Source organism: Mus musculus, chromosome 14 (assembly GCF_000001635.26).
Source record: "Mus musculus strain C57BL/6J chromosome 14, GRCm38.p6 C57BL/6J".
NCBI lineage: Eukaryota > Metazoa > Chordata > Mammalia > Rodentia > Muridae > Mus > Mus musculus.
In genome coordinates this window covers 45,480,596-45,505,852 of record NC_000080.6, presented here as the reverse complement: position 1 = coordinate 45,505,852, position 25,257 = coordinate 45,480,596, and the positions used below count along the sequence as shown (strand labels likewise).

Below are 25,257 nucleotides of genomic sequence, written 5' to 3'. Positions count from 1 at the left end.
CCCCTCACTGAGGGTGGAGCTAACTGCTGCCTGGGCAGAGGGTCCTGACTTGTACAAGAACGCAGAGTGAGCAAGCCAGTGAGCAGCATGCTTCCGTGCCATCTGCTTTATAGATCCTGCCTCCAGGTTCCTGTCTTGACTTCCCTCAGTGATGGAGTGTGATCTGAGAGCTGTAAGCTGAAATAAACCCTTTCTTCCTCAGTCACTTTGGTCATGTTGTTTATCTTACACAGCAGTAGAAACGCTAACCCCTTCAGTTACCGTCCTCAGGATATATTTTGGAAGCATGTTTGGGCTGCAAGCTGTTCATGGTTGTTCTGGAGTTCTTTTCACGCCCCTTCACCTAGAGTGCCCATTCTCTCTGACTCCCAATCTTTGTTCTACCCTTACTACCTTAATGCATTCGTTTCTTATTTCTAAAGACTTTGATTTTATTTTAATTAGGGGTGCACTTAAGTGCTGGTATCCACAAAAGCCAGAGGCATTAGATTCCACTGAAGCTGGGATTATGGGTGGCTGTGAGTCACCTGGTGTGCTAGAGCAGCAAGTGTGGTTAACCACTGAGCTTCCTCCCCAGCGCCCACCTGCGTGCATGTGGATAGCCTCAGGAATTAGTCTTTTGATGTATTTTGTGGGGACTCTGTTGTCTGTTCTTCAAAGCCGAATTTCAAAATCCACTACTGGGTTCTTTTTTGTTTGTTTGTTTTTGTTTTTCGAGACAGGATATCTCTGGATAGCCCTGGCTCTCCTGGAACTCACTCTGTAGACCAGGCTGGCCTCGAACTCAGAAATCCACCTGCTTCTGCCTCTCAAGTGCTGGGATTAAAGGCGTGCGCCACCACGCCTGGCACTACTGTGTTATTCTTAATATTTCCTATTCCAGTCCCAGGGTTCTGTTTGTCTTTCAAGGTCCAGTTGGTCAGTTGGCCTTGGGTATTTTTTTTTTCCTGTGCACTGGGTTTTGAGGGCAGGGAAAGTGTTTTTTGGCACTGTTTGTATTTTTTTTGGTACCTATCACTAATAGTTTCTTGTTTTTCTTAAGTGTACCCAGTATTTAGTTTCCCTCCAGGTGTTCTGGGCTATTTTTAAACCTTTTTCTTGTTTACTGCTTGTTGTCCTTAGATGTCAAAAAAGATTGGTCGGACCATGCTCTCTGGTGGGAAAAGAAGAGGACTTGGCTGCTTAAGACACACTGGACCTTGGATAAGTGTGGCATCCAGGCAGATGCCAAGCTCCAGTTCACCCCGCAGCACAAACTGCTCCGCCTGCAGCTTCCCAACATGAAGTATGTGAAGGTGAAAGTGAACTTCTCTGACCGAGTCTTCAAGGCTGTGTCTGACATCTGCAAGACTTTCAGTAAGTGACCTGCCCTTCGCTAAACCATGAGGCGTGTGTGGCTGGTACTTGGCATTGAGCTTATTCTAAGGGTGTCTGGGTTTGGACCCTACGTGTATCTGTATTTGAAATTATTGTTTATAGGTTGTTTTTTGTTTGTTTGTTTGTTTGTTTGTTTGTTTTTGAGATAAAGAGGTATTGGGTTAACATGGAACAGGAAGAACTAGGTTTTTTCCCACTAATTAGAACCATATATTATATAAAACTCTTTTCTGATGACTTGATCAGCTGACAGGAGTGGGATTGAACCTTGGCTCTCAGTGCATGCAAGTCAAACGCCTTTCCACTAAGCCACAATTGCATTGTTTGTCGGAGGGTGGGGAAGGGAGCAGGCATTGTTTTCAGAGGGCTGTGGCTCTTCAGTATTTCCTAAGTCACTTTGATTTTAGTAATTCAGAGAGATGATGTCACTCCCTTTGATGAAGGTCTGCCCACTCCTAAAGAAACTACTCTGAGGGCTTGCTCGCCCCATGTGAATGCTCTGCTTTCAGGAACAAGCTGTGGATTGCTTTTTACCTGGCTGACGTGGTTCTGATGTATGACAGGAAGCATTCAGCCACCAGAGAAGTGTGAACATTCGTCAGTACCGCTAGCACATAGTTCTTAGATATATTTAATGATTTGTCCAAGTTCTAATCCCAACTAGAGCTCTAACTCTTTTATACACATGTTGCATTTTCAGATGATACTGGTAATTCATAAAAATATTGGTCTCCAAAGTAACTTTGATCTACAGTTTGATTTGCTACATATATGCTTGTTCAGACTGTGCTATTGTGTGTTTGCAGGTGTGGGAGACTTCCCAGGGGTAAAGATGTTAGGAGGATGTTGGTTCTCTGTCACTTTCTTCTGCACTAATCCCTTCTAGCAGGCCTTTGAACCTGGAGCTAGGCTGGGAGCCAGCGAGCCTCTGCAATCCTTTGTTTTGCAGTCGAGTGCTGGCTATTTAAGTGGATGCTGGGGATTTGAACTCATGTCCTCGTGCTTGCACTGAAAGTGCTCTTACCTACAGAGCCATCTCCCTGCCCCCAAGTATATAATTTTTTTCATACAATTTACTATTTTGTGCTGTTTCACAATAATTGTGTGTGGTTGCACTTGTATTAATTCCCCATTCCCAGAGTTCTGTTAGTGGACATTTCGGTTGTTTCATTCTTAGAGCAAATACTGTAGTGAGGTTTTCTTTTTCTTAAGCATATTGTTGACAAGTTTTCAGTTGAGATAGCTTCAGGACACCCCTACCATAATTCTTCAGCAGCTGCACTCACTGCTAGAGCCACCGGCACATGCTCCTCATGTGCAGATGCTCCTCCTGTGCAGGTTCTCCTCCTGTGCAGATGCTCCTCCTGTGCAGGTGCTCCTCCTGTGCAGGTGCTCCTCCTGTGCAGGTGCTCCTCCTGTGCAGGTGCTCCTCCTGTGCAGGTGCTCCTCCTGTGCAGATGCTCCTCCTGTGCAGATGCTCCTCCTGTGCAGGTGCTCCTCCTGTGCAGATGCTCCTCCTGTGCAGGTTCTCCTCCTGTGCAGATGCTCCTCCTGTGCAGGTGCTCCTCCTGTGCAGGTGCTCCTCCTGTGCAGGTTCTCCTCCTGTGCAGGTTCTCCTCCTGTGCAGGTGCTCCTCCTGTGCAGGTGCTCCTCCTGTGCAGGTGCTCTTCCTGTGCAGGTGCTCCTCCTGTGCAGGTGCTCCTCCTGTGCAGGTACTCCACCTGGAAGAAAGGCTGGGCTGGGACTGTTGGCCTTAGCACAGGGCCGCCTTGCTTCTTAAGTTTCTGTTTCTAGATCTGTTCTTTGTGGTTCTGATAGGGCCTCTTTGATCAAGTCAGAATCTACCTTTTAAGAATTTTTTTTAAGATTTATTTTATATATATGAGTGCTCTATCTAGGTGTACACCTGCATGTCAGAAGAGGGCATTAGATCCCAGTATAGATGGTTGTAAGCCACCATGTGGTTGCTGGGAATTGATTTCAGGACCTATGGAAGAGTAACCAGTGTTCTAACCACTGAGCCATTTTCCAGCCCCTAAGAATTTTTGTTTAAAAGATTTTTTTTTTTATGCATATGAGTGCTCTGTTTTCATGCACACCAGAAGAGGTAATCAGATTCTATTTCAGGTGGTTGTGAGCCACCATATAGATGCTGGGAATTGAACTCAGGACCTATGAAAGAACAACCAGTGCTCTTAACCACTGAACCATCTTTCTATTCCCAAGAATCACTTTTTTTAAACCTCTGAAATGTGTGTTTTTCTTATTTTAAAGCAATCTTAGAAATGCTCATCTTCCCCCTCCCCCCAATTTTTAGGTATCCTTTGCTGTTATTCCGAAGAACTTAGGGTGTCAGAGGGGAAGCAGATTAATATCACTGTTTTTATGTAGTGCTTCTAGGATAACTCACTATGTTTAAATGGATAATACAGATCAAAACACTGAAAAGCAAAAAGAATTACATAAGTTATCTAATACATGTTTAGAATTTATAGCTATCGATACTTTATCATTTTTAAGTCACAGTAATATAGGTAAATTTCTTAGTCTCCTAACTTCCTTCACAAAGTACATATGTGGCCTAGTTCGCTTTTTCATTACTGTGATTAAGGGCTATGCCACCACACATGGCTCAAAAAAATTTTTTTTGTTTTGTTTTGTTTTTTGAGACAAGGTTTCTCTGTATAGCCCTGGCTGTCCTGGAACTCACTTTGTAGACCAGGCTGGCCTCGAACTCAGAAATCTGCCTGCCTCTGCCTCCCGAGTGCTGGGATTAAAGGCGTGCGCCACCACGCCTGGCTCAAAAAAATTTTTTTAATGAATTTATAGCTTGTATATATTTGAGCAGATGTGTGTGGCAGGGGAGCAGATGTGGTGGTGTACATGTGGAGGTCAAAGGACAACTTTTTGGGCATTGGTTGTATCATACTGAGTGGTTTTTGGGACTTGAACCTGGGTCTTTAGCCTCTACTCTGAGCCAGTTACTAGGCCAGATCTTCTATGTTCATGCTTAGTGTTCTTTCTAGCTTATCTTATTTGAGTGATCATCACGGGTGCTAAGCTCTGAAAAATATTTGTCTGTGTTTCTTGGGAGCTTTGTAGGTGAGTGTAGGGTTGGTGTTTGGTATTGTCTCTTTGGGACATTCTCAAGTGCTAGGACAGTGAGAGTGTGCCACCATGCCCTGCTTAGGCTTAGCCACCATGCCCTGCGTAGGCTTGAGTCTAGCAGCTTCTCCATTGGTATAGCTTTCCCCACTGGTTACTGCTGTTAGAAATGTCACTTTCTATAGAGATAGTGACACCTCTTATAAATAATAACTTACACTCTTTTCATTTGTGCATGTGCCCCCACCTGTCTCACTGTAATGAACTAGACTTTAGTCGTGTTAGCAGTGACAGTATTATTTCATTGTTCCTGATTCTTTACTTTGACTTATCTTTTGCTATGTTTAGGAACTTTTGGCCTATATGTTATTCCTAATACCTAACCACATGAAATGCACTTAGCTGGAGGTCGGGGAGCCAGTGTCATACGTAGAACAAGGGAAGGACCCGAATGCCCTTAGTACCGTACTGTGTGCTCTTCACACCATAACATAGTTCACACTCCCCTGTCTTATCATCTGCATACTGTCACTGAATCTGGCAGATTTTTTTGTTATTGAACTCGTTGTAAGATGTCTTAGACATTCGTCTTTCCTTCTACATTCTCTTGTAACGCGAAGGTCAATGCCGGGCTGTTTCTGTACTGACACTTCTCAACCTTCCTAAAAAAAGCTCGTGTGCTTTGTTCTGTTGGGGAGGCTCTTACCACCTTACTTGCCCTCTGCTTTAGAATTTCCTCTCTTTAGATTTCTAGAATGAGACAAGGCCTGGCAGCTTGGCCCCGGGCCCCAGAGGATCCACAACCAGTGTTTAGCACTACCTACCAGTTAGAGAAGAGGCTTCCAAAACCTGGGTGCGAGGGATAGCCCATGTTCAAGCTGTAGCAGCTTTGGGCCTGGAGGAATCCAGAAAGGGGCAAGGTGAGGAGGGAGTTTCTCCTGTGCTCACGGCAGATGAGTGGTGGGACCACTCTCCCTTGCTCATGCCCCCTGGGCCAGCTCTCTCTCCCCTGTCCTTCCTGCCAGCTGTGCTGCCCAGGAGAGGTGCAGGGCCCTGTCTCCAGCTCTGCAGGGCCCTTGGATATTAACATGGTCCTAGGTAGCTGCCCATAGCAGAGCATTGCATGGCAGCGTTGAGTAGACCTGCACAGGGTGACAGGTCTCTGCTGCCCCGCGTGGGTAAGCTTGCCAACCGTGAAGTAACTCATTAGAGCCTCTGTCCATCTTCCCACCGCTGAACGAACACCAGCATCGACCCGACGTCGGAACTGTTCTCTGCAATTATTTTCTCCCATTAAGTCCTTTCATATCCAAGCCAAGTAATTTTCCTCAAATTAAATGAATCCACTTATGTGCTAGTCACTGTGGTTTCATTAGTTGAACTCTTCTGGGTTCGTCCTTGTGACTCTTGATTACTGTAAGAAACGTATAGTCCAAAGGAAGAAAAATGGCATGGCTGGTGTTACCAAAATGTCATTAACATCAGAGCCCAGAGAAGTGCGGAGGATGCCAGCTACTGAACGGTCAGCAGTACAGAAGAGTATCCAGTTGAATGGGAAATTACCTAATTTTGCTGACAACCTTTCTAAAGTTTTTTTTTTTAATTGGTTAAAAAAGAAAAAGAAAAGAAAAACATTTTCTTTTGTAACTTAACTGTTACAAAACTGTCGTGTAATGATTTAATGAGACAGGCTTGTTCGCCTCTGCCTTTTCACAACAGACATTGCTGCTGTCAGAGGACAGTGAGCTCTTATCTGACCTGTACGCTGACAGGCAGGCATCCCAAATGTGCCCTCTACCTGGGCCAGTGAAGCGGACAGTCTCCTCCCAGAGTTTGACAGTGTTCTGTGCTTACAGCGTGTTAGGTCAGTGTTACTAGATCGGGGTGCAGGGCTTCCCACTAGTGAGGTTCGTTAGGCCGATCCTATCCATTCCCACCTTCTCCTCTGCCCTGCCCCTGGGAAGAGCACCTGTGTTTGGTACACACACAGGGATAGTGATGGCAGGCCGATTGAAGGGCTCCCTGCAAAGATGAAGAGGAAGGAAGAATCCGTCACATTATTGTTCTGGATTTCATGCTTGTGTGCGCCCTCAGAGTTCTGTTGTTGTTTTAGTCTAAAAAACTGCTCAGTGTTTCTTCTTGTTATTTTATTTTCAAGTTACTTTTCTCATATTTTGTTCTTTATGTTTAGTTTTGGTTGTAAGTAGTAGAGTCCAAACACAGCTGTGTTCCGAGGGAGGGTTTACATTTTCCCGTCCTGAGAAGTTACATGAAGAACAGAAGTGCTTGGTTACCTGTCTTCTGGGACAGGCCCTTCCACAAGGCCTTGCATCAGTAGGGGCTTCTGTTGCTGTGTTAACACCATGACCAAAAGCAACTTGGGAGAGAAGGCTTGTTCGGCTCACAGCTCCATCACTAAGGGAAGCCCCTGCCTCAAGTTGATTTAAAAACCAATCAGGACATGTCCCCTTTGGAGGAGGGGCTGTTGAGCTGTCTTCCAAACTTGGCTGATGAGTGAAGCAGAAACTTCCAGACTGTCCTCAGGTCTTGTTGCCCACCTGGGTCACTCTGAGTCTTAGCTGCAAGAGAGATCAGAGAGATACTAGTGTTTGCAGTGTCTTCATGTTAGACAGAATCAGAGAGGAGGGTTAAAAGTGGTCAGTGAATTTGCCCTTAAGCAGCTCTGCCGAATGCTCCTTTCTTAAGCCCATAAGGAGCCAAACTAAGCAAAACATAAATATAAGGATCAAGTGATGTTTTAATTAGAGTGACTAAGGGCTTATGACAACTTTTTATTTCACTTAACTTTTAAAGTTTATTTTCCCTGTGTTTTTTGTCTGCATGTATGTCTGTGCACCACATATCTACCTGGCACCTCCTGAGGCCAGAAGAGCATGTCAGATCCCTAGGAACTGGAATTATAAATGGTTTTGAGCTGCTCCATGGGTGCTGGGAATCCAACCTGGGTCCTCTGGAAAAGCAGTCAGTGCTTTTAACAGCTGAGCCATCTCCCCCTCACTTAACTATCTGGTCAGTTTGACTGAGGTATATAATCTTCATGTAATATAGAATGCATTTTTTACAAACCTACAGCAGTGTGATAAAGGCAGGTTTCCTCAGCCTAGAGTTTCCTCAGCCTAGAGTTTCCTCAGCCTAGAGTTTCCTCAGTCCCCTTTGCTGTTCTTACCCCACAAACCACTGATCTGTCTTCTATCAATCACTATAAGGGCTGCCTTTTCTCAAATGTCATTTTAGTGTAACCATAGCATATGTGGCCTTTTGTATATGGCTTTTCCCACTTAGCATATTCTTTCAGCTCTTCATGTGTAGTGTACCTGTGGTGGTTTGAATGGGAAATGTTCCTCCTAGGCTCAGATATTTGCACATTTGGTCCCCAGTCGGTGGTGCTGTTTGGGAAGGTTTGGGTTGCACCGTTTTGCTAGAGGAAGTATGTTCTTGGAAATGTCTGTTTTGTGCTCACAGTAAAAGATGTGGTCTCCTAGCTTCCTGTTCCTGTTGTCATGGTTTCTCATCATTATAGACTCTTACCTTTGTGAACCCGAAGACAAAATAAAATTCATCTATAGGTTGCTTTTGATCCTGGTATTTTATTTTATCACAACAACAAGAGAGTAATAAAGCATTGCCAATCTCAGGGCACATTGATGCTCTCTAGTTTGGACTATTATAAATAAAGCTGCTGGAGAAATCGCTCAGCAGGTAAAGGTGCTTGCCCCCTAGCCTGAAGACATGAGTTCAGTTTCTGAGACCCCTTAAAATCTAATTTCTGCAAATTGTCATCAGACCCTCCATATACACGTGCACACAATGAGTAAAGGAGAATGAAAATGTTGAATAAAGATGCTAAACTTGTAATTCTTGTAGGAATTCTGGTCCTAGTAGGAAACTTAAAAGAATGAAAATTTCCATTGCAAACCGCCCATACTGTTTTGCATTCTTAACTGCAGTACTTGAGAGTTCCTGTTGCCTGGTGTGGTGGATTAAATAAGAATGGCTCCTCAGGCTCATAAATTTGAATGCTTAGTCACCAGGGAGTGGCATTATTTGAAAGAATTAGAAGGATTAGGAGGTGTGGCCTTGTTGTCAGTGGGGGTGGGCTTGGAGATTTCATAAGCCCTGGCCAGACCCACACATTCCTGTGCGCGATCTCTCTCCCCTCCCCTCCCCTCCCATCCACCATCCCTCTCTCCCTCCATGCCTCCCTCTCTTATAAATTAGGCCATCTGAGAACTACAGACATTCTCTGCATATTCTGGATGTAGAAACTTTATTGGACATGTTTTAAAATTGTTTCTTAGTATGTCACTAGCTCTTTTGAAATGTTATTGAGAAAAGATTTTCATGTTTGTCAAAACCAATTTATGATCTCTATTTTCTCTCATTCCGTTTTCCTTGCTTTCTTAAATGATTTATTTAGTTCTCCTTTATGATTATAGTTATCTCTACTGGTGACTTTTGATCTATTTCCACTTTTATCTTCATAGTAATTGCTTTCAGGAGTGTCCAACTTCAGCCTGTGCCTGTATTCAGGATAGATGTGAATATAGCTTGACACAGAAAAATCACCTTACTTAAAACACTATTGGGCCGGGTGTGGTGGCGCAGGCCTTTAATCCCAGCACTTGGGAGGCAGAGGCAGGCGGATTTCTGAGTTCGAGGCCAGCCTGGTCTACACAGTGAGTTCCAGGACAGCCAAGGCTACATAGAGAAACCCTGTCTCAAAAAAACAAACAAACAAACAAAAAAAACATAAACAAAAAACACTATTGGGTTGGTTTTTTTGTTTGTTTTGGTTTTTAAACTGGATTTGTGCAGCTCTTGAGCAAGAATTTTGTAGCTGACAACAGTGTCACAGAGGTAAGCATGTCTGTAGAAGATTGTCTTCATTGTTCATTAATGTCGGAGAACCCAGCCCTTTGTGGGCAACTTTGCCTAAGCTGGACTCTGAAAGCAAAGAAAGCTCATTAACTGACAGCCACCATGGATTTCCTTTGTGTGTGTGATGGGACCAGTTGTCTTGAGTTCCTAATGAAAGAAAGAAAACTAAATTGAAGACTTCAAAGCCCTAGCAGAAAGTTTATTCAAGGTCCATGACTCGTGCGGCTTGCTAGTTAGGAGGGCTTTTTGGGCCTAGAGCAAAGAACAAAGGCTATAAAGTCATCCCAGGAACCAACTAGCCATAAAGATAGGGAAGACATACAAGAATGTCCAGACTGGCCCGGTGCCTCCCTATCTCCCGCCCTTCTGACCTAAGTTAAATGTTAACCAGATACTCTGCTGTTGCTTCGATCTGCACGTACAGTCTGCTGATGTTTAAATGGACCAATCATGTGAAACCTCGCCAATTCCTCCTCCAGCCCTAGGCCCAGCCCCTTTTCTATAAAAACCCCTAGCTTCCAAGCCTCACGGTCGAATCCACTGTCTCCTGCGTGAGATACGTTTTGACCCGGAGCTCCGCCATGTTTTACATCAAGACGGTCTGTTCCGAATCGGGAAGAGAGTGGGGGTTTCCCCACTAGGTTCTTTCACTGACTCTGAGACACTTCTGCAGTTACAGACCATAACCTGGAAATGTAACCCAAATAAACCCCTTCTTCTATAAGTTGTTTTTGATTAGATTGTTTTATCACAGCAATAGATATGAAACTGGTATGTATAGGGTTTTACTTCTTTATTTTTTTTAAATCTTGACTTTTGCCTTTATTTTTGAAATACACTATAGCTGAAGAATCTGAGCTTTCTCTCCCTCAGGTAATTGTTGTCTTTAAGTTGTTTTCTGGTTGACACGATTCCAGAAATGTCTGTTATTCTGTGCGTATGCTTTCTGTTTCCTTTTAGTGATGCATAAGTGTCTTATTTTTAATACTGTCTCTTGTTACATCTTCAAGTTCATTAGTCATTCCTCTGCCAGTCTGCTAACTAGCCTGCCCCGTGTATTTACCATAGCAAGTATGTTTTCATCACCAGAAGTTTGATTTTATTATTTATTTGAATCTTTCCTTTTTCTCTTCATTACGATTATTTCTCCATTTAAAGGCACACACACTATACATGGAGTAGCTCCTGTTGTTAGTGGCTGGTGCTTCATCTGGATAATTTCTGCTCCCTTCCTGCCTCCTCCCCTTTTCCTTCACTCAGAGTTATGGGCCATATTTTCTCTGCTTGGTTCCTCTTCAAGAGCAGCCACTGCTCCTCACCAGTTAGCCATCTCTCCAGTCAGTGCTCTGATGTTCATTTTCATCTCTTCTTTGTGGACTGCTGCTTCTCCTTGGAAGCTTGTAGGATCTTTACTCTTCTGTCTTGAAATTCCATAGCAATGTCCCTTGGTTAGGGATTTATTTCCGTCTGTTACTCTGGAGACTCCAGAGGGCCTGATTCTCATGTTACTGTTTCCTTGCTAGTTCTTCTCCCGAGTTTGATCATTCGCCTTTGGTGTGTGCTGTTGGGCGGTGTTCTTGGGTTGATCCTCTTAGTAATAACTGCTTGTCTTCTATACTAGAGTGGCACCACACTTTAGTTCTCACTGTTTGTATTTCCCCAGAGTGTTTGTTGCACAGATGGTCAATAGATTTAAGACCACCGGAATACAGTTGTACCTCAGTAGAATAGTGACGACGCATAGAACCCCCTCCCCTGCTGTTAATATCCAAACCTCTTAGTTTCTGCTTCTTTGATGCCCTGTCATCTCTCACAGAGGCCCTTCTCTCATCTTTATTAGTGTGTTTATTGAAGTAGTTTCATTTTATACTCCTACCATGCTTCTCCTTATTGCTTGTTTTGTGCATAAATGAACTCTACTACTGAGCTATGTATGTATATCTCTGACTTTTATATTTGAAACTGTTAGTATTTCATTGCCACCATGAGGAAATACCATAAGTTTAGCAGCTGAAAACAACACAGAATTTTTATATTTAGGCTGAAGGTCTGGGCACAGCAGCGTGACTCACCTAGGTCTTTGTTCCCTCCTCAACACTCTTGAGAGGGAGTTCTTCATGGCACAGTTTGGTTCCTTGTAGTTGTAGGAATAAGGTCCCAAGGCTCCCCACCATCGTTCCTGAGACCTTCTGAGTTCTCAAGTTCATCCGCTCTCTCCTGCCTCGTCTCTCTTGTGCCTCTTTCTTCAGCCTCTCTTTTGTATATAAAGGACGATGTGATTATATTGGACCCATCCAGATAACCCATCTCTCTCCCTAAGATCAGCTGCTTAGTAACCTTCACGGCAATGTCCCACATTGTTGAAATGTAAAGCAAGGTTTGCCCCTGGAGTCTCTCTCCTTGAAGCCTTTCTTTAAGTGACATTCACAGTTCTGTGATGATGCACCCTGGATTTCTAATAGGGAGGTTTGGGTGGGGCTTAGCCCACTGCCCTGCCTCAGGGAGCCAAGTCACCACACTGAGTTTTTCAGCTCATTAGCTCATTATCCTGCACTGTTAAGGTTTCTGTTGACTGGATCATATAGGCAGGTGGGGTGGATTTACCACAGTAATGGAGCAGGAGACTGTGGCAAAGTGTGCTTCCATCTACAGTGCTTTGGTTTTGCTGTTTCTTCGCTCCTAGCTTGTGACCCAGTGAGTCAGTGGGCCTTGCCTGTCTCTCCTCTCGATGCTTCACCACATTGGCCAGCCAGTTCCTGCTGATCTGTCTGGCTTATTTCTTCTCACTATTTGGTTTGTATTTGATATCATAGTTTTGTTTCTTGGAAACAAGATCCTGCTTTGTGGCCTAGACTTAGGCTGGCTTTGAACTTGCAGACATCCTGATGCCTCAGCTTCTCAAATGCTGGTATTATAAACGTATCCCATTACGTGGACCTCTTGATGCTGCTGTGCCCCCCTCCCCTTTATCAGCAGGTATTTCTTTGTCATTTTGGAAAAATTAAAACAATGGATGCGTAGACTCTTTATACTTAATCAGAAACTCACAAGAAATGTTTTCTTTGAAGGAAATCTAAAATTATTTTCCTCAGACACCCATGGTAGATTCATTCTTAGTTTCTCTATCTCTAGGCCCTATAATTTCACATATATATGCACTTGTGTTACACATACACGTACAATATTTATATAGTCCATCTAGATTATCAGTCAGTTTGATAATACTGATTTCATAAGCATTAAATGCCACTGTCATATAGTTTCATATGGTGGCAATACGAGCAAGGACATTGCTCTGTATGGAGCCTCATGAATGTCAGCTATGTTATTATTATGTCTATTATTCACTGGGATGGTATGTTTTATGTCTAACATTTTCATGACTCATAGTCCTATATTGTTCTCCAGTCCCACTCTTGTACTTAACTTAGATGTTTTAGATGTACCAGTTCCTGAAAAAAGACACAAAGTAAAGTCAGTAGGTTATATTTCTATTCTAAAAATGTAAAGTAGAATGTGTAGATGTGTATCTGCGTGCCAGTTTATGCATGTAAGTGCCGTAGTACCCATGGAGACCACAAGAGGGTGTTGGATTCCCTGGAAACTAAAGTTACAGGCAGTCGTGAGCCATCTGGCATGGGTGCCAGGAACGAACTTGGGTCCTCTACAAAAGCAGTATGAGCTCTTAATCTCTGAGGTATCTCTTTAGCCCATAAATCAGTAAATTCTAAATGTCCTTTCCTTAGTAAGATAGTCCCCTGCAGGAATGATTGGGTTTTCTTCTTGTCATCATTATAATAAAATGAAAGTCAACTCATCAGATTTCCTGTGCAGCCAGCGGCTTATGCAGATCAAGGGTGGGACTGTCAATAAGCAGGAGATAGATTGAGGCAAGCTCCTAAGCTTCTGTAAGAAGTAGGAATAAAACTCAATGTTTAGAGCTTTTATCAGAACAAGCTCCTGCGTGTGCTAAGCGCCAGAGAACACTGGAGAGGGAAGGTCTCCAGGCATATTGTTACAGTTTCTAGCCCATCTAGATTATCAGTCAGTTTGACATTGTTTACTATTTTGACTGGACAAGCAGTTTGCCTTGGCCCAGTTGGTTAAGAATTACTTGTCTGCTTATAATAGACTGAAAAGTTACTTCATAGTTCATTGTTGCTGTCTTAGTTACATTTATAGCTGTGAGCTGGACAGGAAATGACTTAGAGACAAAAATCTCAACGTACGAATGTGCAGTGCAGAAATTCTCAGAACCTAGGAAACATTCCAGAAACACTTAAGACTTCAGATGACACATGCTTGCCTTCCCCTCTCCAGCTGGTCAGTGACACAGAAGTGGTGGAAGTGTGTCACAGCTCGCCTGTGACTCATTTGGTGCCCTCCGATATTTTGGATTTTTCCCATATTCTAATGTAGTTTATCTAAGGGGAAACAACTATGGGGGGAGAAAGCTTGCCATCACCACCAACCTACCTGGCCCCCACTTAGTACTAAAGTATGAAGTAAGCTTAAAATTCCTTTTTCAAAAGATTTTTTATGTTTAGTTATGTATTTTTCTATCTGTTTTGGGGTATGTGCACATGAGTACAGGTTCCCTCAGACCAGAGGAGTTAGATCCCCCTGTACCTGTGTTAAAGGTGATTGTGAGCTGCCTGATGTGGGCGCTAAACTCCGGTCCTCTGCAAGAGCAGTACGTGTTCTCAACTGCTGAACCATCTCTCAAGCCCAGCATGACATTTTCTCATGTCCCTCTCTTCTCCATATGTGGCAGTGATCGCATTTAAATCCAAGGGTGCACTGAGAATTAAGAGCACAGCTCATAAACATCTAAGTGTGTTGAAGGTTAGTCACTGTGAGCATGACATATGTGAGAGAAACAGCTGAAAGGGAGAGCCGTCTATTGGGACATCAGTTTCCATCCATCATGGCGTGGAGCAGGGAGAATGCTTGTGCAGTGGACTTTCTTCTTTGTTTCTTCTGATTTCCATTCAGGCTCTGGGCCAGCCACCTTCTAGACAGCTACTTCCCCCTTAGTTAATCCTCACAGAAATGCCCTCACACACAGGCCCAAAGGAGTGCTTCACTAGTCTTCTATATCCATGCTCTCATGCCAATCGAACTCAGTCAGGAGGGCCACCATGTAAGGTCAGTCAGATGTTACATTTGTTCCTTAAGTATTCTGTGGGCTGCGGATAGCTCAGCAGTGGGGAGCACATGCTGTACCCACAGAGGGTCTAGAGTTGAATCTACAGAGCATGTCTGCATTTTGAATGGGCCTGGTAACTAGCCTGTACAAGATAGGGATGGCAAAGACATCTCGAGCAAGCTGGCTACTGAGACTTAGCCATATTTCTGAATTTGATGTAAAAACTCTCCTTCAGTAAATAAGGTAGAAAAATGCTGGAGGAAGATTCCTGGCACCAACATAGGACCTCCACATGCATATATACACACCATGCATGTCCACACATACATGGTTACAGACATACACACCACATATTTGTATGAAAAAGGAAAAGTAGTCTAGGAGAATAATGACGATTCATTTATATTAAGTAAATAGAGATCAGATCAATCACCTGAAATATCTTCCGGGTTTCTGAACATAGCCAGCTAGTAATGAGGCATAAGATCCAAAAGCCACACATGGGGGTGAGCTAATATTACATCTTAAATACATAAATACATAAGAATACATAATAAATACATAAGAATGAAGCCATGGAGGTACATACCTTTAATCACAGCACTCGGAGACAGAGGCAGACAGATTGCTATAGGTTCAAGGCCAGCTTGGTCCACATAGTGAATTCAGTCCAGCCAAGGCTACACAGTGAAGGAGACCCTATCTCGAAAAGAAAAACCCTTGCTTCTTAGTTATGTAACTAAAATCTGCTGTATTAATTTTGTTTGCATTGCTAGCTGTACAAAGTCTCGAGCTCCATATGACATTTTCCTACGTATGTATTATTGTGCTCTACTCATTCCCCGCCCCATCCCCACCCTTGTTTCTCCTCCCCCATCGTCTCCTCCTTCGCTCATCATGATTTCCTGTATATGTGTAGATTAATGAACGTAGATTCTGCTAAGTGCAGGCTTATCTCTTCCTTCCCCATGATGTCGTATGTTCTCTCGCATATCTTTTGGCCCCTTCTTCCTCTCTCTCATATAATCCCCTTCTAATTTCATGTTCATACATAAGTATGTACATGCTTGTGTATGTGTGTGAGTGGGGGGTTTGTGGAGAGAGAGACTCTTATTATGAGAAAAACTGGAATATTTGTCTTTCACTCTTCTATTCATTTTCCTGAAATCGTCATTAATTTTATTCTTTACAGCAGAATGAAATTCTGTTGTGTTTACATATCACAATTTCTTTATCCCTTCATCCGCTGACTATCTAGGCCAGTCCTAAGGCTCATCTGTAGTGAATAGTGTAGCATGCTGATCTGCTGAAAGACCCTGTGAGTACATATCCCCAGGCCTGTTATGGCTGGAGCAGACAGCAGCCTGAGTTTCAGTTTTGAGAGAAAGCTCCACACAGATTTCCATAGTGGCTGTAAGAGTTCACACTCACTAGTAATAATAACTTTTTTTTTTTTTTTTTTTTTGAGACAGGGTTTCTCTCTGTGTATAGCCCTGGCTGTCCTGGAACTCAGAGATCCACCTGCCTCTGCCTTCCAAGTGCTGGGATTAAAGGCATGTGCCACCACTGCCTGGCAATAAAGGGTTTTTAAATTTTATTTTGTGGATGTGTTTCCCTGCATGTATGTCTGTGTACCATGTCTGTACCTGGTGCCCAAAGAAGCCAAAGAAGGCATTAGATCCCCCAGGACTAGAGTTATATAGACAGATATGAACTACCATGTGGGTGATAGGAATTGAACCTGGGTCCTCTGGAAGAGCTGCCAGTATTCTTTAATTGCTTAGCCATCTCTAGCTCCACACTGGATTTTTGAATGATAGCCACTCCCACTGGGATGAGATGAAATTTCAGTGTGGTTTTTATTTGCATTTATTTGATCACTAATGATGTTAAAATTTTTAAAAATACTTATTGGATCTCTATATTTCTTCTCCTTTAGAATTTAATCTTTAAATTTAAATTTTTTATGTGTGTGCTTTGTCTTTGTATATCACATGTGTGATGTGCCCACAGTGGTCAAATTGGACCCCATGGGACTGGAATTCAGACAGTAACGAGCTGCCATGTGGGTGCTGGGAGCCAAACCCAGATCCTCCAGTAAAGCAGCTAATGCTATGCTATTAACCATGGAGCCACCTCTCTAGCCCTCACTGTATTTCTTCTGTGGCATCATTCATTTGCTTGTTTTTGATTGGATGGTTTAAGGGGAGAGGTATTTAATCTTTTGAGTCTTTAAATAAATAAATGATTCTAGATATTAATTATCTGTCAGATGATACATTCCAGAACCCAAGCCTGGGGAATGGTGGTGCCCACAGTGGGCAGGGTCTTTCTACATCAGTTGTGACAGTCCCCTATAGATATATCAATAAGCCAAAATGATCTAGACAATCATTCATTGAAACTCTCTTCCCAGGTAATTTTAAAAAAATATAAAGATATATATAATTTATCTATATACTTATACTTTCTGAAGAGAACCCAGAGTATCCTCAGCTAATTTTAGATTGTGTTAAGTTATCAATTACAATTAGTCACCTGTCTGTCCTCCCAGTCCTTGCTTGGAATGTCATGACTGTAGGAAGGTCTGAGGTCAAAGTCATTAGCTACACACAGAGCTCAGAGCCAGTGTTTAAACATGAGATATAGCCCTATGGCTCTGCTAGTGCCTTAAACCATCATGGCGTCTAGCAGTAATCCAGTCATTCACAAAAATAAATTGCAAAAGAAAAATAGGGTGTGGAAAAAGATGAACATAGGTGTTTGTAGAAATATTTATGATGACATCAGAATTAAAAGTGATCATTATATTTACAGAGAATACTGTGTAGATGTTAAAATTATCTACAAAGTCATTCTTCAATAATAAAATATCTTAAAGGAGACAGAGGCAGGTAGATCTCTGTGTTCAAGATCAGCCTGGTCTACATAATGAGTTCGAGGACAGCCAAAGCTTCTTAGCAAGATCTTATCTCAAAAGAAAAAAAAAAGAAAAAAAGAGAGAGACCATTTATAAACAATTCATACTTTTTCTGTTTCAATTTTTAGCACAACTATATTTTCTTATAACTAGAAGAAAATATTACATGAATTTATATTCCCACTGTGTCTGTGGTTTCACTCCCTAAGATTCCATTTACCAGTGGGCAGACACAGTTCTATAATATTTAATGGAAAATTCCAGAAATCAACAACTATTGAGTTTTTTATCCTTCTGAGCAGTGTAATCTCACCTTGCCTCATTGGTAGTAAATCACCCCCTACCCCTAACCACCAGTAGCCATCAAATTATCAGATAAGCTCTCAACAGCTTGTGTTTAACCCATGTTTAGTGGTCTCAGAGGGCAAGAGACACAATGTTGGCAATTTGGCCTACAAAGAAGCCTAAAACTGCCCTTGACACCAAAGACACCAAAGACACCAAAGGAGAAACCAAACACAGATATTGGCAACATTGTATTAATGTAATTTTGTTTGTTAGAGTCTGTGTAGTGGTTGTTCTTTAATTGATTACCATTGATCTCTTACAGTGCCTTATTTAGAAGTGTGCTTTCTTATAGGTACTTATTTACAAGAAACACTGTAGAGCTTGATACCCTCTGAAGTTGCAGGGCATTCATTGGGAGCTGTAGAATGTGTGCCTCATGGACAAATGGAGACTTGTAAAATAAAACAATTCTCATCCCTTGTTTTTATAGCAGTTGATAAGGAAGCTCAGACCCTGGCAGGCTGGGTAACTTGTCTGAGTTCTGGTAAACAAGGTAATTTGACTGTGCTTTCTTACCTTAAATTGTGTCTCTTAGCCCTTTAGCCAGATAGTAGATCTTAGTCTCTGGTTTCTTGAGACAGAGCTTCGTGACCCATCCTACTGGGTCAAATGTAAGCCTTCTGAAGCTGGAAGGCTGCCTGCCACTTATGAGACCATGAGTCCTGTGACTGAGCATCTATGCCAGCCTGCTTTGTAAGTACACTGTAGCTGTCTTCAGACACACCAGAAGAGGGAGTCAGATCCCATTACAGATGGTTGTGAGCCACCATGTGGTTGCTGGGATTTGAACTCTGGACCTTCGGAAGAGCAGTCAGTGCTCTTAAACACTGAGTCATCTCTCCAGCCCCACTTCTTTTCTTTTAAGAGGGTATCTCACTAGGTAACTCCGCACAGCCTGGAGCTCACTATGTAGACCAGGCTGGTCTTGAACTCAGAGTTCTCTGTCTCCTCGGTGCTAAGTAAGGGCCTGCACTCCCATACCTAGCCCTTTAGAATTTTTTGTTAAATTAAGTAGATTGTGATGCAACAAACAACTGTCTGTACCATTTGACATGTCAAACTTCTGGTGTTTCGAGAAGGTCTTACTCTGGAACCCACTTCTAAAGTCCAGCCTAAACTTAACATCTTCCTGCTTCAACACACAGTGTGTCTACACTGTGAAGTCACCACAGTTTAAAAACCAGTGATTCCCATCTTCTGCCAAAGGTCATTTGGTGCTGCTCAGCTGCTGCCACTGAAATTCATTCACATTCTCTGGAATTTAATTAGTGAAACTATAGATATTCATCGTAATTTCTCCTTTCAGATTTGCCTTTTCCACTTAGAGTCATTCACGTTATAGTATGTGTCAATAGGCTGTTTCTTTCTACTGATGAATGGGCTTCATTGTATGAACATTGTTTCCGATGATATGCAAATTCCACATTTTCTTTATCCGTCTTGAGTTACTCCCAGTTTTATGAATAAAGCTGTTGTAAATGTGCTTTTCACTGTCTTGGGTATTTAGAAGAATATTCAAGTAGTGTGTTAGCTACATGTTTAACCTATAAGAAACTGAAGAACTGTTTCCACACATTCTCTCATTTCCCATTCCAGCTGGGTGTGAGAACTGCAGGTGGCTCTGCCTTGCGTCATATAGCTCCTACCTGTGTGTCTTTGAACATGCTTTGCTCTGTCTAGGGTGGGGTGGGGTGTGGTAATAGTGCTATTTCATAATTTAGTTCACATCTCTTTGAGTGGTAACCCATTATCTTTTCATGTATTTCTGGGCCATTCCTTGAAGAGTTTATTCCAGCCTTTAATCCGGTGGCCTTATAGTATATATTCTTCACATATTTTAAATACAAGTCTCTAAACATTTTATACCAGAATATTGCTTCTCTCCTTATTTTCTGAACAGTACCTTTCAAAGTGCAGGTTGGTTAGTTGGTTAAGTTGATTATTTTTATTTTATGTATATGTGTGTTTTGCCTGCATGTATTCAGTGCCAAATGCATCCAGTGCCTTCAGAGGCAAGAAGAGGGTATTAGGTCCCCTGGAACTGGAATTAGAGAGGTTTGTGAGCCTCCATGTGGTATTGGGACTTGGATCTGGGTTCTCTGGAAGAGCAGCCCATTCTTTTAACCACTAAGTTATATTTCCATCCCACTTCATTAATATATTTGAAGTAAAAGAAATTTTTAAAAGATTTATGTGTGAGGGCCTGCCTGCATGTGTGCCAGAAGAGAGCATCAGATCTCCTGGAATTAGAGTTACAGGTGGCAGCAAGCCACCTAATATGGATGCTGGAAACTTAAATATGGGTCCTCTGCAAGATCAGCAAGAGCTTTTAACTGTTGAGTGTCTCTTCAGCCTCAAAGGCAGCTTGTAGGTGGAGGTAGGAGGGTAGGTAGATACTTTCCTGTTGGTCTGACAGAGAGTGCCACCTCAGAGAGACATAGTCCTTTCAAGACTCCAAAGCCTACATGTTCTACAGCCTCTTCAAACAGCATCACTAGCTGGGAACAACGCGTTCACACACATGAGCTTGTCTGGAGACAGCCTCGTTCCAACTACTGCTATCCTTCCTCAGCAGTCGGGATCTCCCAGTGTCTTCTAGTTTTACTCTTAGATGTAGGTTCACAATTCACTAAGAGTTTTTAACACATTGAGTCAGGTAAATGTTAATGTTCTCTTTAAAACCCTGAATCTTTGATTGTTTAGCAGTATTTGTTGAAGATTTTCCTGTCTGTTTGAATTGCCTGGACGCTTTCGTCGATTTTCTGACCACCTTGTTATTGCTCTAGCTTTATGATGAATTGAAATCAATTAGTCTAAGTTCACCAGATTTATTCTTATCAAGGAATGCTTTGGGGCTGGAGAGATGGCTCAGGGTTTAAGAGCACTGACTGCTCTACAAGAGGTCCTCAGTTCAATTCCCAGCAACCACAAGGTGGCTCACAACCATCTGTAATGGGATCTGATGCCCTCTTCTGGTGCGTCTGAAGAGAGCTGTACTCATATACATAAAGTAAATAATTTCTTAAAAAATATTCCTATCAGATCACTATGGACTAAGAGGCCGGTCTTCAATAGCAACAAAAAGAACAGAAATCACACACACACACACACACAAGCTGAACAACGCTCTACTCTATGATAACTTGGTCAAGGAAGAAAGAAAGAAATTAAAGACTTTTTGGAATTTAATGAAAATAAAGGCACAACATACCCAAACTTATGGGACATAATGAAAGCAGTGCTAAGAGGGAAACTCTTAGCTCTGTGTGCCTCCAAAAAGAAACTGGAGAGAGCATACACTAGCAGCTTAACAGCACACCTGAAAACTCTAGAACAAAAAGAAGCAAATTCACCCAAGAGGAGTAGACAGCAGGAAATAATCTAAACTCAGGGCTGAAATCAACCAAGTGAAAACAAAAAGAACTATACAAAGAATCAGCAAAACCAGGAGCTGGTTCTTTGAGAAAATCAACAAGATAAATAAACCCTTAGCCAGACTAACCAAAGGGCACAGGGACAGTATCCAAATTAACAGAATCAGACATGAAAAGGGACACATAACAGAAGCTGATGAAATTTTTAAAAATCACCAGATCCCACTACAAAAGCACTACTCAACACAACTGGAAAATATGGATGAAATGGACAGTTTTCTAGACAGATACCAGGTACCTAAGTTAAATCAGGATCAGATAAACTGCCTAAACATTCCCATATCCCCTAAAGAAATAGAAGCAGTCATTAAAAGTCTCTCAACCAGAAAAAGCCGCCCAGGACCAGATGGGTTAAGTGCAGAATTCTCAGACCTTCAAAGAAGACCTAATACCAACACTCTTCAAACTATTCCACAAAATAGAAACAGAAGGAACACAACCCAATTCATTATATGAAGCCACAGTTACACTGCGTATTCTCCCTTGGAGATGGGATGGTTTCTGTCTAGTCAGGAACTTGTCACAATTTCCTTTCATAGAGGACTACATAAGAGATTTTTTTTTCAGCCGGGCAGTGGTGGCGCACGCCTTTGATCCCAGCACTCGGGAGGCAGAGGCAGGCGGATTTCTGAGTTCCAGGACAGCCAGGGCTACACAGAGAAACACTGTCTGGAAAAACCAAGAGAGAGAGAGAGAGAGATTGATTTTTTTTTCTACTTCTATCATGTTTAATGTACCAAATAGATTTTTAAAACTGGTTGGGTGAATATTGCTTTTAGCTTCAGAAGACATCATGTATATTTAAGAGGCATTTAACTATTACAAAATTTTTATGACTTTAAAATATAATGTCTCAAAAAGAAAAAAAAACTTAAAAAAAAAAAAAGGAATGCATTGTCTTGTCGGATTGTTCCTTTTTCTTCTAAGTTTATAACCTGTGCGGGTGAGGAGTTGGCTGAAGGCATAAGCCTGGGGAGTGGAGTTTGGATCCGGGACGTCCGTGTAAAAGCCAAGCATGCTGGCGTGCACTTCTCACAGCAGTGCTGGGGACGGGGACAGTTGAGGAAGATGCCTGGTGTTGACTGACGGCTGGTCTCCACGAGTGTACTCATGACCTCACAAATGCACACACAATTTTTTGTTTTGTTTTTCGAGACAGGGTTTCTCTGTGTAGCCCTGGCTGACCTGGAACTCACTCTGTAGACTAGGCTGGCCTCGAACTCAGAAATCCCCCTGCCTCTGCCTCCCAAGTGCTGGCATTAAAGGCGTTCACCACCACTACCCACACACACAATTTTTAACCTGCTTATCAACCATGGGGGTGTTGACTGAGGTCCCACTAATTTTGGGAGAGGGTTAATGATGGGCCTTGCAATTCAGAAACATGGTTAATAGTGTATGTAAGAAATATCTGCTTGGATCTGGAGAAATAGCCCAGAAGTTAAGAGCACTGGCTGCTCTTCAGAGGTCTAGGGTTCGATTCTCAGCACCTACATGGTGGCTCACAGACATTCATGCAGGCAAAACACCCGTGCACATAAAGCTAAAAGAAAATGCATAGTACAAAATCTTGGATAAAATGGATAAAAATGAATAAATAAGAACTCTAGGATTCTCTTTATGGCTTTTGGACAGTCGTTTTTAGACAGTGCATTATGTAGTCTTGACTGTCCTGGAATTCACTGTATAAACTAGACTGCCCTTGAATTCATATAGATCTACCTGCCTGAGACTATAAAGGCGTGCACCACCCCTTCTAGTGGATTTTCCTTGTGTGCCCTGTAGATTTCTCTGTCCAATCTTGAGGTCATTACACTTACAATCTAATAATGAATTAGGAGTGCTTTGGATTCATTTTCTCCGGGGCCTTGTGTGTGTGAGACAGTCTTCTGCTGTACATTTGGGGACTTTTAGCACATCACATATGTCAGTCTTCCATGCGATATGAGTGTTGGACAGAACGCTGACATCCATAAACACAGAGGGAAATGACAAATTCATACCTCAAACTAGGTTAAATAAACTTACTGTGCTGTCCTCTTCTCATTTCACAGATATAAGACACCCTGAAGAACTTTCTCTCTTAAAAAAACCCAGAGATCCCACAAAGAAAAAAAAGAAAAAGCTAGATGACCAGTCTGAAGACGAAGCGCTTGAGCTGGAAGGACCTCTTATCATGCCTGGATCAGGTGAGAACTAGACTCAACAAAGGCAGAGCGTGAGGCTCCTAAACTGTGTCTTCTGTTAAGGGTATGGGCTCAGAGAGGTCAGGAGAGTGGTCCAGCCCCCTCAGCCTCTCTCCTCAGTCACAGAGCTGAGATCCTGCCTGTCATCATATCTCATGTTACTGATGGGGTCAATGAAAAAGGAGCCTGGTTCTTTGATCACAGAGTCTAAAAAAGATACTCTACAGTTGGACTCAGTTATTTAGTTTGCAGAAATTGAAAGCTTTTTTATAGGTAGAATGTGAAAAAAAAAATACTCTTTTGTTGTTACATTAGTACCTAAAACCTTATTTAGTTTCTTAAGACCTTTCTGTGCTCTGCATGTCTTGGTCCCTCTGCATCCCTACCTTTTTCTTCAGGAGTCCTCCCTTTGAGAAGTGTCCTCATATTCCCACTCATCCCTCCCCAAGCTGAACTAGGTATTCTCCTATCTTACGGCTTTCTGTGTTGAGTGAGTTGTATGCTGTAATAATTGTGCATTCCCTGCACAAAGGGAGTCCCTCACCCTCTTTGCTTTAAGCGAAAACCCACTCTGTTTGGCATACATCAGGCAGGTAGGTGATTCTCATCACTGGAAGACTAAATGGGTTAATGGTTCTTTAGTCCTGGACACATCAACATCACGGTTGCCACATTTCCATTGACCACCATTACTTGAGAGCCTTCCCTGCTGCAGATATCTGGACTTGGCTTTGATGTAATTCATTCCTGGCCACTTAAATTATGTCCTGGTGGAGATGAAAGCCAACTCTACTGAGGCACAGAGCTATGCGTTGTCCATAGCTGTGTGATGCAGTTTGGAAACTGGATTCTCATCCCAGCCTTTGAGGTAGCTGGGTAATGACCCACGTTTTAAGGAGGATGGAACTAAGGGGCACAAGAAAGTTAGAAAGGGCTTGTACTGTTAATATTCTGCATTGGCTGGATTCTGAGAAATACAAACAAGACATTTAAAGGAGTTAAACATAGATGCTAAATGAGTTAGAAAACGTGCTAGGAATTCAGAGGCCAATATTACTCATCTCAGGGTATATTCGGTTTTATGGGTTGAGGAATTTCGTTTGTGAATTGTTTGTTTGATTTTTTTGAGACAGCGTCTCTCTATGTAGACCAAGCTATCCTTGAACTCACAGAGACCTACCTGCCTCTCCCTCCTGAGTGCGGGGATTAAAGATGTGGCAGAGGTCAGAATTTTATTGTAAATAGAATGGCAGCAAAGATCATCCTGATAAAATACATTCCTCTTCCATGTGGCTGTGCCTCCATCCTGTGATGGAGGGAGGGAGTTTCTGAGTTCTGTCGGCTACCCTAGGGAGTTATGAAGACAGTTGCAGGAGCTCTAATGGGTAGCCAGGATTAGAAGCCCAGGTGAGCACATGGACAGGCCCTGGCCCTAGAAGTCACCCAGTGTTAACAGATAACAGTGGAAGATCTCTTCCAGAGAAAAGAAGGGATACTTTAGGGCCAGATAATGTCTTCAAAACATATATATATATATATATACACACATGCACACACACGCATGCACACACACGCACATATTCCTTTTTTTCCCACTTTTTTTTATGTAGGGCTAAAAGTATATGTTTAGTGTGTGTCTGCTGGCCAGAGTTCCGAATCCTTTTATATAAGTGTATGTGGGGGGAGGAGTGCATGTGTGTATAGTGCCTGAAGATGCCAAAACACTGGGTCAGATCTCCAGGGTCTGGAGTTACTAGTTGGTGGTTGTGACCCACCCAGCCTGGTGCTGGGAACCAAACTGGGGTCCTCTGAGAACAGTGATAAGATTACTCTTTTAAG

At 42.5% G+C, this 25,257-nt stretch overlaps 1 protein-coding gene across 4 annotated transcripts in view; it reads left to right on the top strand.

Annotated features, from left to right (window-relative positions):
* Positions 1–25,257, top strand: part of Fermt2 (fermitin family member 2) — a 71,519-nt gene that overhangs the window by 24,458 nt on the left and 21,804 nt on the right. For all 4 annotated transcript variants that reach the window (NM_146054.3, NM_001360526.1, NM_001360525.1 and 1 more), the window contains 2 exon segments: positions 1,123–1,356; positions 23,287–23,421. In NM_146054.3, the coding sequence (NP_666166.2) occupies positions 1,123–1,356; positions 23,287–23,421 (369 nt within the window).